Source organism: Adiantum capillus-veneris, chromosome 11, assembly GCF_014529385.1.
Source record: "Adiantum capillus-veneris isolate H3 chromosome 11, ASM1452938v2, whole genome shotgun sequence".
NCBI lineage: Eukaryota > Viridiplantae > Streptophyta > Polypodiopsida > Polypodiales > Pteridaceae > Adiantum > Adiantum capillus-veneris.
In genome coordinates, this window is record NC_140941.1 from 111,098,526 (window position 1) to 111,111,467 (window position 12,942).

At 43.9% G+C, this 12,942-nt stretch overlaps 1 protein-coding gene across 8 annotated transcripts in view; it reads right to left on the reverse strand.

The window, feature by feature from the left end:
* The window catches only part of LOC147447823 (uncharacterized), a 48,231-nt gene extending 35,773 nt beyond the window's left edge, over window positions 1-12,458 (reverse strand). For 4 of the 8 annotated variants that reach the window (XM_086523530.1, XM_086523533.1, XM_086523532.1 and 1 more), the window contains exons 1-3: window positions 11,266-12,458; window positions 10,785-11,107; window positions 10,467-10,668 (exon numbers count right to left, since the gene is read on the reverse strand). In XM_086523530.1, the coding sequence (XP_086379656.1) occupies window positions 10,489-10,668; window positions 10,785-11,107; window positions 11,266-12,253 (1,491 nt within the window). In that variant the 5' untranslated portion in view covers window positions 12,254-12,458 and the 3' untranslated portion in view covers window positions 10,467-10,488. Of the gene's footprint in view, window positions 1-9,189; window positions 9,579-10,466; window positions 10,669-10,784; window positions 11,108-11,265 lie in introns of those variants that run through there. The other 4 variants (XM_086523531.1, XM_086523529.1, XM_086523536.1 and 1 more) reach the window with 4 other exon arrangements.
* Between the last annotated feature and the right edge of the window lie 484 nt (window positions 12,459-12,942).

Sequence of the window (12,942 nt, forward strand, 5' to 3'; positions counted from 1 at the left end):
GATTCTTAAATAAACCCAATCCCCCTTTCTTGATAGAAACATCCTAATGATGCTTGTTAGTTTGTCGTGAGTAAGACTCCTGAGCCTTGCTTAGCCGAAGCTTCACACTCTCAAAAATCTCATCCTACGACTGACTTTCAGCATTGGCATCAGGCATTTGACTGACCGAGCGAGTCAAAATTGACTGGGACGGACGGCCAAAAGCTGCCTCATACAGAGTTCGACCAACGGCAGAGGAAAAAGAGTCATTCAAAATAGCATGAACCAATGGGAGATAGAGCTCCCAATGAGACTATCGATCATACACATAAGACTTCAAAACATCAAAAACCAACTGATTGTAAATCTTTGTTTGACCATCTGATTGTGGATGAAAAGCCGATGAAAAATTCAACTTAATGCCAAAATTTTCGAAGAGTGCGCGTCAAAAATTGGATGTGAACTTAACATCCCTATCTGAAACAATCGATTTTGGCAAACCACAGTGGGGGTACCAATGCTTTATGAACAACCATGCTACATCTTGTGCGGTGATTGTGGCCTTACAAGGAATCAACATGCAAAACTTGTTGAAACGATTAACAATTGTCAAACATTGAGTGTTCCTTGAATGCAAACTAGGTGGAAGGTTAGTCACAAAATCCATGGAAATATCTTGAAAAGGTCCATCTTTGGAATAGGAAGCAGAAGTAAGAGGCCTTGCTGCTTACCCCGAGAAGCTTTTACCTTTTGACAAATAGTGCATTGTGTTACATAACAAAACACATCCTTTTGCATTTTAGGCCAATAAAAGAATCTTTCTATTTTTTCCAAAGGTGTTCATTCCCCTGTGTCCACCCGTGAGAGTCATGTGCATCGTGCAATACAATTGTCCTGAGAGAGGGCAACACACATAGACTGTGACAAAAATACAACAAACCATCACGAACTGAGATAGTTGTTAGGCCCTTGGGAAGCAAGAACCTGCAACCATTGCTTACCAAACTCAGAATTTGCTTACTGGTTCTTCATGCTGTCGAAAGACACACCCTGAAGAGAAACTGTGGATCTAGCTAGGATCTGTCCTTTGCGACTTAATGCATCTGCAACACGGTTAGCTTTTCCAGGCACATACTCAATCAAACCTCCAAATTGCTCAAAAAATTATGACCTTCGTGCTTGGCGATCACTCCAATGTACACTAGGCATAAACTGGAGCCACTTGAGGGCTTGGTGATCTGTGCAAACTGTGAACTCTCTACCATACAGAAAATGCTTACAATGCTTAAGAGAGTGAATGACAGACAAAAGTTCTTTATCATAAACTGAATAGTTCTTTTCTGCACTATTTAGCTTCCGACTAAGCAATTCAACTGGACGGCCATGCTGTTGAAGCACAGCGCCTATGGCGACATTGCTTGCATCCGTCCATACCTCAAAGGGGTCATCCCAAGAGGCAAGGATAAGACACGGTGCTTCTGTCACCGCAACCTTGAGAGCTACGAAAGCCTCAATAGCTGCTTCGAGTAAATCCACGCGCTGTCGACGAGTCTTTATCCCTTTCAAAACATCTGTCATGGAAGCGGCAATGCGTGCAAAATTCTCTATGTGCGAACTATATGCTTGACATAAACCAAGAAAAGAACGCACATTATATGCAGTTTTGGACAAATCTCAATTACGTACCTGTTCCACCTTCGCGAGATCTAGCTTGACACCTTTTGCAGAAATGATATAACCCATATAAATAACTTCAGTGAGAAAAAACTCACATTTCTTAGCTGCAATGTACAACTGACACATCCAAACGGGTTAATACCCTCTCTACATCCTTTTCATATTGTTCACACGACGCAGAAAAAATGAGAATATTATCAAGAAAGATGAACACGCATACACCAACCATATCATCAAGAAAGATGAGCACACATACACCAACCATATCGCCAAAACTGCCTATCATGAGACGGTTAAATGTACCCACGGCACCTGTCAATCCAAAAGGCATGACCACCTACTCCCATTGACCTCGCTTTGTGCGAAAAGTTGTCTTGTAGATGTCGCCTTTGAATACCCTTACCTAATGGTATCCACTTTTGAGATCGACCTTACTGAAGATCTTTGCTCCATTGAGCCTATCGAGGATATACTCAATGCGAGGCATCAGAAACTTGTTCTTGACGGTCATCTTGTTCAATGCCCTGTAATCAACACAAAAACGAGACCAACAATCCTTCTTGCAGACAAACAAAATAGGAGCAGCAAAAGGACTTACACTAGGACGTATGAATCCTCTGGCCACCAACTCCGTGAGTTGCGCTCTAACTCTTCCTTCCTGAGTCTTGTTCAAACGGTAGGGAGCCTTACTAACAGGCTGTGCCCCCTTCGTGAGTTCGATGTCATGGTCGTCCGATCGCTTGGGATGGAGACGGGGTGGAAAACATCAAAAGAGATACTTAAACTTGGTAAACAGAGTTGAATACCTGTCTGGAGTCTGAATGCTCTGGGTAACTGGAGAGGCATAGATGAATGATGCTTACGCTCCTCTTCGTAATTCACGCTTCGCCTGCACATGAGAAATGAGAGGCAAAGAATGCAGACCCTCCTCACCACAAATGATCATGGGAGAGTCACTTTTGGCATTTAAAGTGAGAGTATTGTCTGCCCAATCAATGAGAGGGTTATGCTCACGAAACCATCTAATGCCCAAAAGCATATCACATCCTGAGAGAGGAGACACGACAAATTTTCTACGGAAGACAGCCTGTTGAATTGTAAACAAAGGCACTCTTGCCTAATGAGAGAGTCCATACCGGGAGCAAAGCCCGGCACCTCGAGACGAGATGTCTGACTAAGCTCTAGGCACGCTCTCTCTACAAGAGAGGCACTAATCACACCATGCATACTGCCTGAACAAAACAATATGACAAAACACTGACCCTTCATGTGACCATAACACTTAACGAGAGACTTATCAACGTGTGTGTCAGAAACATGTGAAGACTCCAATTGGTTCATTGAAGTGCTTGTGGTAGCTGTTGGTGCTTTGGGTTCTTTAGGTGGGGCTGTCGTAGGACAAGCCGCCTTAATGTGACCCTTGACGTGACATTGATAGCAACGACCTTCCTTAGCATAAATGACTTGTTCTTCTACCGTTATGTATCCTCCTATAATTCCTTTTGCGGCTTTTTCATCCGGGGTTAGCTTACGTTTAGCAAGTGTTTTAACTTTACCCTTAGATTCATTTGTGAGTTCTTTTCCGAAGTTAGAGGAAGATTGACTAGAAGAGTTACAGTTCTTACCGTTCTGTGGGTTCTGAGGTTTCTGAGAGGTACTTTGAGAAGAGTTGTTCTCCTTAGGCTTTCCCTTATTGTGCTTCATCTCTTGCGCGAGAGCAATCGCCACCGCCTTGTTGAGGTCTATTGGATCAAGTACTTCTACATCATACTTGATATACTCGTCCAATCCATTAAGGAATGCCTCTTTGCGCTCATCATCCGATTTGCGTAATTGAGTGCCGAGCTGCAAAACACGATTAGAGAAAGACATAACTGACATACCATTTTGCTTGAGACCGCGCAATCGTCTTTCAACCGTGCTAGGTACTTAGGTGGCATAAACCGCGCCTTAAGCTTGTCTTGGCAGTCGGCCCAATTGAAGGAAAGGGGCGTGCCTTCTTCGGCTTCCTCTAGGTGCGCGATCAATTGTGCCTCTTGCCATGCGTGATACCAATTAATGGCATCACCAGCAAGGTACATGGCTGCCGTCAAAACCTTGCTATTTCCTGTCTTCTTAGTTGTCGCAAAGTAAGCATTAAATTGATGCAACCAAGAGTGAGTTATAGTAGTCCATCTTACCGTCATACTTACTGAACATCAACTTCTCACTGACGGGGCTGTTGGAGTCCGAATCTTTGCTTGTGCTACTTGATGAACTACCAACATCTTTGACCGGCTCGGACTTCGAGGTGAGTACCTGTAGGATCAACTCTTGCATGTGTTGGTTTCTCTGCGTCTCACGCTCTTAACTCCAATGCTGCTCGTCTTTCTTTGGCCGCCAAGCGCGCTTGCTCACGTCCATGCTCCAAGGCTACCTTTTGTCTTCGGCCGCCAAGCGCGCTTGCTCGCGCTCGCGCTCACGCTCCAAGGCTAACCGTCTTTCTTCGCGCTCCCAATCCAAGTCTGTCTTTCTTTCTTTGAGCTCGCGATCTAAGATTGCCTTTCTTTCCTCGGCCACCAAGCATGTCACAATACGGGCACCACGTGCCAATAGAAAAGAACAGACTGAACAGACTTTTAGCACTTCAATAACAACTAAACTCAGAGAGAGAGAGAGAGAGAGAGACGACACACGACACGGAGTGGCGGAATTCCACCCCAGAGAGTATTGGCCCCAAACCTTGGCACCTCTTTCGGTATTTCTTTATATTACTGCTGATTCGCAAAGTACAACAGCCGGGGAGCACCTGCTCTGCAATCTACGCGCTAAAAAGTGGAAGAGAGGGCCCCCAAGGCTCATATTTAAAGGCCCATAGCCTAAAAGCATCAAATATGAAAAGCTGACCCCAAAAAATCACTTTCCTAAAATTTCGGGATTTTCCTAAAAATCCGCCGCGAATTCCAGAACGTCCGTACAGATGCCACATCATCATATTTTGATGTGCAAAGTCTTTTGAGTGTGTTCTACTTTATTTTTAATGTCTTTATGTCACTTGGGCCCCATCGGACGCGGTCCCATATAAGTTGGTGAGAACTCATCTTTAAACATAGGCCACTCGTCAAGACTTTGTAAGTCTGTAAAACTTTTGCTGCTTCTTCGTAGGGTTTCTGATTTTAGGGTTAGGGTTTCGGGTAGAATTAGGGTTTCTGATTTTAGGGTTAGAGTTTCAGCAAGATTAGGATTTCATGCAGAATTAGGGTTTTTGATTTTAGGGTTAGGGTTTCAGCAAAATTAGGGTTTCGACACATCAACAGTTTGTTACAAAGCGCACTTGATCACGTTAGCGACACAAGGTGGCGAGTTGCGCCTCTTGTTGTAACATCATGTCCATCATCATCTTGACCAAAGCCTCCGTAGGATTTGGTGCAACCCTTGGTGTAGATGGGGATGGGGGAGGGTCAAAAAAACCTCCGGGTGGGGAAAATTCTTCTTCACCACCTCCATGCTCATCACCTCCACGCAAAGTATCCAATCCGCTTCGGGTGATAACCATACACTGAGATCTTGGATACTTAAGTTCACGAGGAACTTGGGTTCTTGTGGTTCTTGGGTTCTTGAGTCCTTGAGTTCTTGAGGGTCTTGAGATTCTTGAGTTCTTTCTTTAGCTTGCAATCTGTGTTAGAGAAGGCCTTTCTCTTACCCGAGCTCGACTCTTCCCTACGGGCGCACCCCTTGGCTGCCTTGCGCTTACACCAAGGTTGCTTTTTCCCACCTCACGTCGATTGGCCAGCCGCTAAGTGCGCGGTCCGCTCTCAATGAGTGAAAAGAGGAACAAGGGGAGAACGGACAAGCCCTTCTTTCTTAGTTACCTGTCACTCTTCAAAAACACGATTAGGAATCGACACGTCCAAGTGGACTTGGCTACGTGCGTGCAATGTTGCTTGAAGAGGAGCTGCGACTCAAGAGCAGGGATGGTGGAGGTGATGATGCCTTCACAGCCAATGCAAAAGGCAATGGCGACGATGCGACGACGATGCGCTGAAAACGCAGATGCTGAAATCTGCGGACAGCGGTGAAGATCTGCCGCGGGTAGGTGAGATCTGCGAGGCTAGGGGCAGGATCTGTTGTGTCTAAGTGCTAAAATCTGAAAACGCTGATGCAAGGGCTGATCTGACGCAGGAGAATTGCAAAACGTTGATGCTATCTGCAAAAACGCCAAGTCTGATCTGCTGAAAAAAAGCTACGCTGATTCTGTTGCAAAAACGCTATGCTGATCTGCAATCTACTAACGCCATCTGCAGGGATCTGAAAACGCTGGCTGATCTTGAATCCCAAACGCCAGGCTGTCTTGTGGCTGAAAACACTAAGTCTTCTGCCAGTCTTGCTGAGAAGGTGCACTGCTAGTTGCTGGAACTCTGCTGCCTCTTCTACCAGAAAGTGCTAGCGCTAGGTTTCTTTTATAGAACTTAGCAAATTTGCCCCTACCCAGTTTCCCAACAGTCACTTATAAATAATAAGTGAAAAATGGATAAAATAGGGAAAATGGGTTATGTGCACTATAAAATGCTCATGATGGGTACTGACTGTCATGCTGATGATCATGATGTGTGCAACCAGAGGATATGCAACTACTCTAAGTGCCTGGACATGCACGGCCTACGCACAGGCTCACAAAGGTGCCATAACACTTCCTAAGCTGACCTGAAGTAGCTTGTCCACATGCACATAGGGTTAGATGTGCACGTGACAATAAGAAGGATCTATTGGCGATTATTCATGCTCTTACTCAGTGGCGCCATTTTCTACTTGAGCCAATTTTACAGTGTTCACCGATCACCAAGTTTGGATACTTCTTGTCCCAAAAAGAGATCTCGACCAAACAGATGAGATGGGAAAATATTTTGTCGCAGTCTCATTTTCAGAGCATCCATGTTAAGGGAAAGAAGAACTTGGTGGCAGACGCATTGTCTCGCAAGCCACAAATATCGGCTATTTCAACGGTTCACCATCAGAATCTAGAGGATATGGTCGATCAGTACGCCACAAATCCAAAATTTGCACACATTTTTGACCGGTTGCAGAGTGGGAAGACAATTGCAGGCTATGCTTTGAACGAAGGTTATTTGATACGAAAGACTATATTGTATGTTACTCAAGGGTTGAGTAACATACACAAGACTATATTGTATGTTACTCAAGGGTTGAGGAACAAGGTTTTGCCATAGTGCCATTGTCCACCTTTAGCGGGCCATTGCGGAATTCACACCACTGTGAAAGGTTTAGAGAAATATTTATATTGGCCCAGGTTCAAAAAGGATGTGGATGAGTTTGCTTGTAGTTGTGTGGTGTGCCAAAAGATCAAGTTTGATAGGCATAAGGCATCTCGTCTATTACAACCTTTACCTTTTCCTAGACGACCTTGGGAGAATATAGCAATGGACTTCATTTTTTATCTTTCCAAGACTCAGAGTGGGAATGATGGTATTTGGACAGTCATTGATCGATTAAGCAAAGAGGCCCACTTTGTTCTGAAAAAGAAAAAGGTTAGAGTTGACCATTTAGCTAAGTTGTTTGTCTCACAGATTTTTCAATTACATGGTTTTCCTGAATCTATAGTCTCACACAGAGATCCCTGGTTCATAAGTTTAATTTGGAGGGCAATCTCGGAGAATATAGGCACACAGCTATTTTTGTCCTCCTTTCATCCACGAACAGATGTGCAATTAGAGAGAGCCAATTCAACGGTCTTCGACTCGTTAAAGTTGTATATCTCTGACCAGAAGACTCAATGGGAGGAGTATTTACCCTTGGCAACAACACAGTACATACGTCCACGGAAAAGGCGCCATTTGAGATTATCGAGGGTGTCAAGAAGATTCCACCTATTCTGAGCACCAAAAATAAGATTTTTGAAGCAAATCAATATACACAAGATCTGGACATTGTTTTTGACAAGGTATGGGAGGCTCTAGAGAAGTCTCAAGCACGGCATAAGAAGGAAGCAAACAAGCATTGACATGACTTGCAACTGAAGGAAGATGATCAGGTGCTAGTATGGTTTGAGAAGGCACACCTACAGAAACGGAAGAGTAAGGAGAGACTTTTCTCAAAGCTAAGTAAGCGATACTATGAACCTTTCCAAATCCAAGAAAAAATAAACGATGTATCCTTCAGATTGAAGCAACTATACTTGGAAGATTCACAATGCATTTCATGTGAGTCTATTGAGACCTTTCGAAGGTGAAGTGCCACTGGACAGGCAGCCAGAGGAGCAGCCCGATGTGGAAGAGATAAAGGAGATTCTCATTCTAGATCAAGTCCTTGCTCACAAGGAAAGGAAAGTAAAAATTAAGTTGACACGCCGGTATTTAGTCAAGTTCAGAAACTATCTGGATCTGGATGCCAAGAGGATAGAGGAGGACCTAGCAGATACTCCTCAGATATTAGAGCTTTACCTTGAAGCTTTTGGTTTAGCACCGACTATTCCAAGAGTTACAGATGGATCAGCAGGTTGAATCTAATGCGGTGTGGATTGCACAAGATGGGAGTTACTCTGCTCCTTTGTCATACGTTACCTCGATGGAAAATTTCTTTTGATATTTCAAGAATGCTGACAGACTGACAGTATTCTATTGGATGTGATTGCTAAATAAGTTACAATGATCATGATTCTCATCTAAGATCTCGACATGGATAGTGATGTGAATGTTCAATGACCGTCGTCTTCATGCTAGTGCTAGATATATGTGGTCTAGTACATCGGTGTCTACTGAACAAGTTTTTGTCCCCTCTTAGCAGGCGTAATCAAGGACAGTTACAATTCTTTCAAGAGGGGGGTATGTCACAAAGTGATGACGTGGCATAGCCAAAAAACACTCAAGAAGAAGCTGAAGAAGTTTAACCAGCTTATGGAACCTATCTGAGTGGCCCAAGTTAAAGGGAACTAATTTATTAAGTTTGTACCAACTTATGGTGCCCCGGCCGAGGGGCCTAAAACCTTGTAAATAACAGCCGGAGGCCCAATTTGCGTAATCGGCTACGTACGTGGCAAGCTGTACGGACCGCTGCAAATCGCAATGACAGGCTGACGTGGCATGCCGTACGCACAGCCCTTGGAGCTTTTGGACCTTAGATGCTTTTGGAACCTAAGCTTTTCATGTAACTACTTATGAGCCACGTCAGGGGCCTTTATAAGTATGCCAAGGCTTCCTCTTCTCGCATATTTGCTTGGGAGCACTGCAGAGAGAGAGGATCCTCGAACATTGTACTTGTTGAAGCATAATAATAAAGAAATACCGAGAAGGCGCCCGTCTTTGGGGCCAGTACTTCTAAACACAGAACTCCACCATGTCGTGTCCCCTCTCTCTCTCCCTCTCTCTCTCTCTCTCTCTCTCTCTCTCTCTCTCTCTCTCTCTCTGCTTTGTTCAGTTATTTCAAGGAAAGTGCAAGGTATGATAGTCAAGACAAACTACTCTCTCTGCTTTGTTCAATTTCAAGGAAAGTGCAAGGTATGATAGTCAAGACAAACTAACCGTCAGCTCCATCATGAAAATGTTTGAAACCTTGAGGAAAAAGCATCCAGTGATCAACGGCAAGAAGAGTGAATTCTTCAGGGAGGAGATTCACGTCTTGGGACACGTGACATAGTCTCAAAGGATGTAGTGTGGCCAGGTCCAGATGGGGTGAAGGCAACACAGGATTGGCTTGAGCTTCAGAATCTTCATGCAGTAAGTAGCTTCTTAGAGCTCTATTCTTGATACAAGAGGTCTATAAGATTCGTTACAGAGGTTGCTTCACCTTTCAACTTTGCATGAGTTGACCAAGAATGAGTTGTTTGGCCCTTTAGTACAGGACAAAAGAAAGCCTTTGCAGTACTATGGGGAGCTCCTCGCAAGCATACACCAATATGAAGGTCTTCGTATAGAGTTTCTTCAATGGCACTAGAATGAAAGGCAGACTCAGCCATATTCTGGCACAAGCATTCAACAGGAATAAAAAAATACAATGAAAAGATAGTTGATAGGGCATGTGCACCACTAAAGATAAAGAATTGAATCAATGCTCACTTGGCTAAGACTTCACAATGTCAAATCTACGTGTCCGCTATGTGACTACAACACATACTTGAATGAAAAACTCAGGCTTCACCTTTAAAAGAAGGCCTGAATTATAGACTCATAGTAGTCATTGAAAAGACAATGTAACAGTAAGCTTCATCGTGCACACTATTGACTACAAACTATCACATCCCCACTAACGTCGTCAATGTCCAATTGTGGGTATAGAGTAAGGGGGCCAATAGCATGACGGTATACTGGCACAACCTCGTGTTACGGGCTGGCGCCAGAGACTGCACACATGGTGGCGTTTTGAGTGTCTGAGATTGAAAGAGCCTATTGAATCAACAGGTCGTAAAGGCATTGTCTTACTGGTCCCTACCTACAATGTACTTTTTCTCTTGTGAACTAAGAACCCGAGTCAAGCAAGCAATCCCTACATGCCAATGCTCCAATAATTTAATGGAGGTCCTCCTAGCATGAGCAAAAACTTTTTCTGCAGACGGCGCTCCAAAAAGTCGCTTTACCTTACTAGGTATTGATATAAGCTCCCATGCTGCATAATCTATTCCAAGGTCTGCATAATGAATCTCTGTCATGGCTTTAGAGATGAAGAGCAGACTTGGCCATAGTGAAGCCTAGCACTGAAGGAGCATTAAAAGGACCACTCCACACATTAAAAAAAGTCGATCGGGCAAGGAAAAACATGATATAGAAACAGTAAAAACAGGCAGGTGGCAAAGCAAAACACCAAAGAAGAAGGGCACACACCTGTTCCATGTTAGGAAACTTATCACATATTCCCATGTGGTGTGTTGCTTGCAGAGAACAAAACAAACTCCTCTTCCAACGTGCTCATACCCCAAGACATCACTGATGCACCAAATGCTGTAAGGGGCCAGACTCTTCGTGGTGCCACTTGTCCTAAAACATAGGAGGCCCCTGCTTCATTTGCAGGAGCAGGAAAATAAGGCTGACGTATTGATACGCCAAGGAAAAAAAACAGGCGAAAGATCTTAGGGACATAAAGACGATCATATTTAGCAGAAGATAGTAATGCCACACAATCTATGCATTGAATGAGCTTACCGGAGCAACAAGAGTGATTGTTTTCACAGAATTCACATGAGCTGCTGCCAGGGCTACTGCAACTAGGCAACCCATGGAATGAGCAACAAGATGAAATGACTCGATCTTGTATCGATGCAAAACAAATTCTTCTATTTTTTTGATGTGATCTTCCATTGTATAGTGACAACTTCTTGGTTTTGGGCTTCTCCCAAACCCGAGCAGATCCACAGCAAATAGTCGGTATTTTGCTCTTGCTGTGCTAGAAAAAAATGGGATGACTTTCTCAGACCAGAGAAGAGAGGATGACAGAAAGCCATGGATAAAAATGACATTCTCATGCCCTACATGTAATTAAAAGATTGTTAGTACACCAGTAACTGCTTCCAGGCACAAAAATTCCACCATTTGACATCCATTATTACCTATGAACAAGTAGCTTATGAACAGTACATCTTCACCATCACATTATTGATACTCACAGTACTTCAATAACCCATACCTTTGCCTTCTATGTGAACATAGAGAGACTCCTTTTCATCTTCTCGCCAGGATATACATGAGGAGCAATTGCAGTCTGACCATCTTGAGATCATGCGATGTGAAAAGTGACCACTGCCCTGAAGAGATGTTGCAAGTTTGTTTCCATCATCTATACCTGTAAAGCAACTGGGACTATCATGTATTTTCCATTGAGGTTGGATCTTTCCCACCGTATCCAAATGCTGGATGTCTGATGCACAGCTATTATTCGCATTGTTGAGGACATAATCCTTCAAGCCTGATGGTAAGCATTCATGCCCATGACTGCCAAGGACATGCTGATTGTGTATAGAGAGGTCTCCGCCTTTACAGCAACGGTGGACAAACTCTGCAGCAAAGGGTCTTTTCCTCATGTGCATGCTGCAATCAGCATGTTCAGCTTGATTTTCACTGTGAGCACAATGATTGGCTTGTATCGATGTACATGGGCTACAATGTAGATCCTCAGCATGTGCTGGCTGGCTATCTGCCTCATAAACTGCCAAGGAAGGTAATGGGCATATGTCACAACATGTCGATTGCAGAGGCCCGCTTTTGCTTTCATAAAAATCTATCTTTTCTGGTGGGTTGTCTGCAATTCTGCTCACACAGGTGGCGAATGATAGCCCATTTGTGTTTTTGGGCGGTGGGTCTGCACTTCTGCTTGCATATGTTGTAAGTGATGACTCACCTGTAGATTGACCACCTTTACCACCCTCATCCAAAAGAAAGCTGCGTGCAGGGTTCAGGCGAATCTCTGGCAGGGCGCCATCAAGACGCTGCTTACAATAACAAGGAGCGCTGCCGGGATCCAAAATAGAGTCCAAGGCCCAGAAGACGACGCACAAAATACGGTCTACAAGATCAAGAACGGTGAAGATGATGAAGCTCAACGAGACAATGAGGAGCTCCGCCATGCAGGAATAGGCCTGGCTGCAAACTCGCAGTGCTCCGTCATGGAGCTTCATCTTCTTCGAATCTTTACTCTGCTACAATGGCGCCGCAGTAATGAAGAAACTTGTCAGGTCTAGACTGTTCGTGTGCTATCATGATTCACTAGTAAAACGGCGTCAAACCAGCATCTCTCTCTCTCGCAACATTGTTCCTTAGTCAGCCCCACAGTTGCACGAAGCCTATGGCTTTGCTTGGTAAGCCTATGGCTTTGCTTGGTTGACAAAGGTCACCCGATTTTGAGAAAAATAGTGAAAAAATAGTACAATTTTGGTCTGTTTTTCAATACTTCCTCTCTGAAAATCCATAAAAAGGTCATGAATAGTTGTGAGAATGATTCTGAAAACAAAAATGTAGAGATAATAGAATTTTGTTCTATTTTTCAATACTTCCTCTTTGAAAATCCATTAAAAAGACTCGTGTTTGGTTGTAAAATGATTTTTCTTCGAACAATATTATTGCTCACTCGTCAACACCTTGTCTTTTGCCTCGTCCCTTCATCTCCCCTTTCTTAGCTACCCGATGGCCAGTCCTACACATGTTCGTGCTTCTGCCTCCTCTTTTTTCTACGTTGCTCAATGCCCAGCCCTATGCATGTTTGTTCTTCTATCTCCTCTTCTTTCTATGTTGCCCAATGCCCAGCCTTGTGCATGTTTATATTACTCCATGATTGAGGCTTTGAACCCCTATACGTTTTGCTACATGA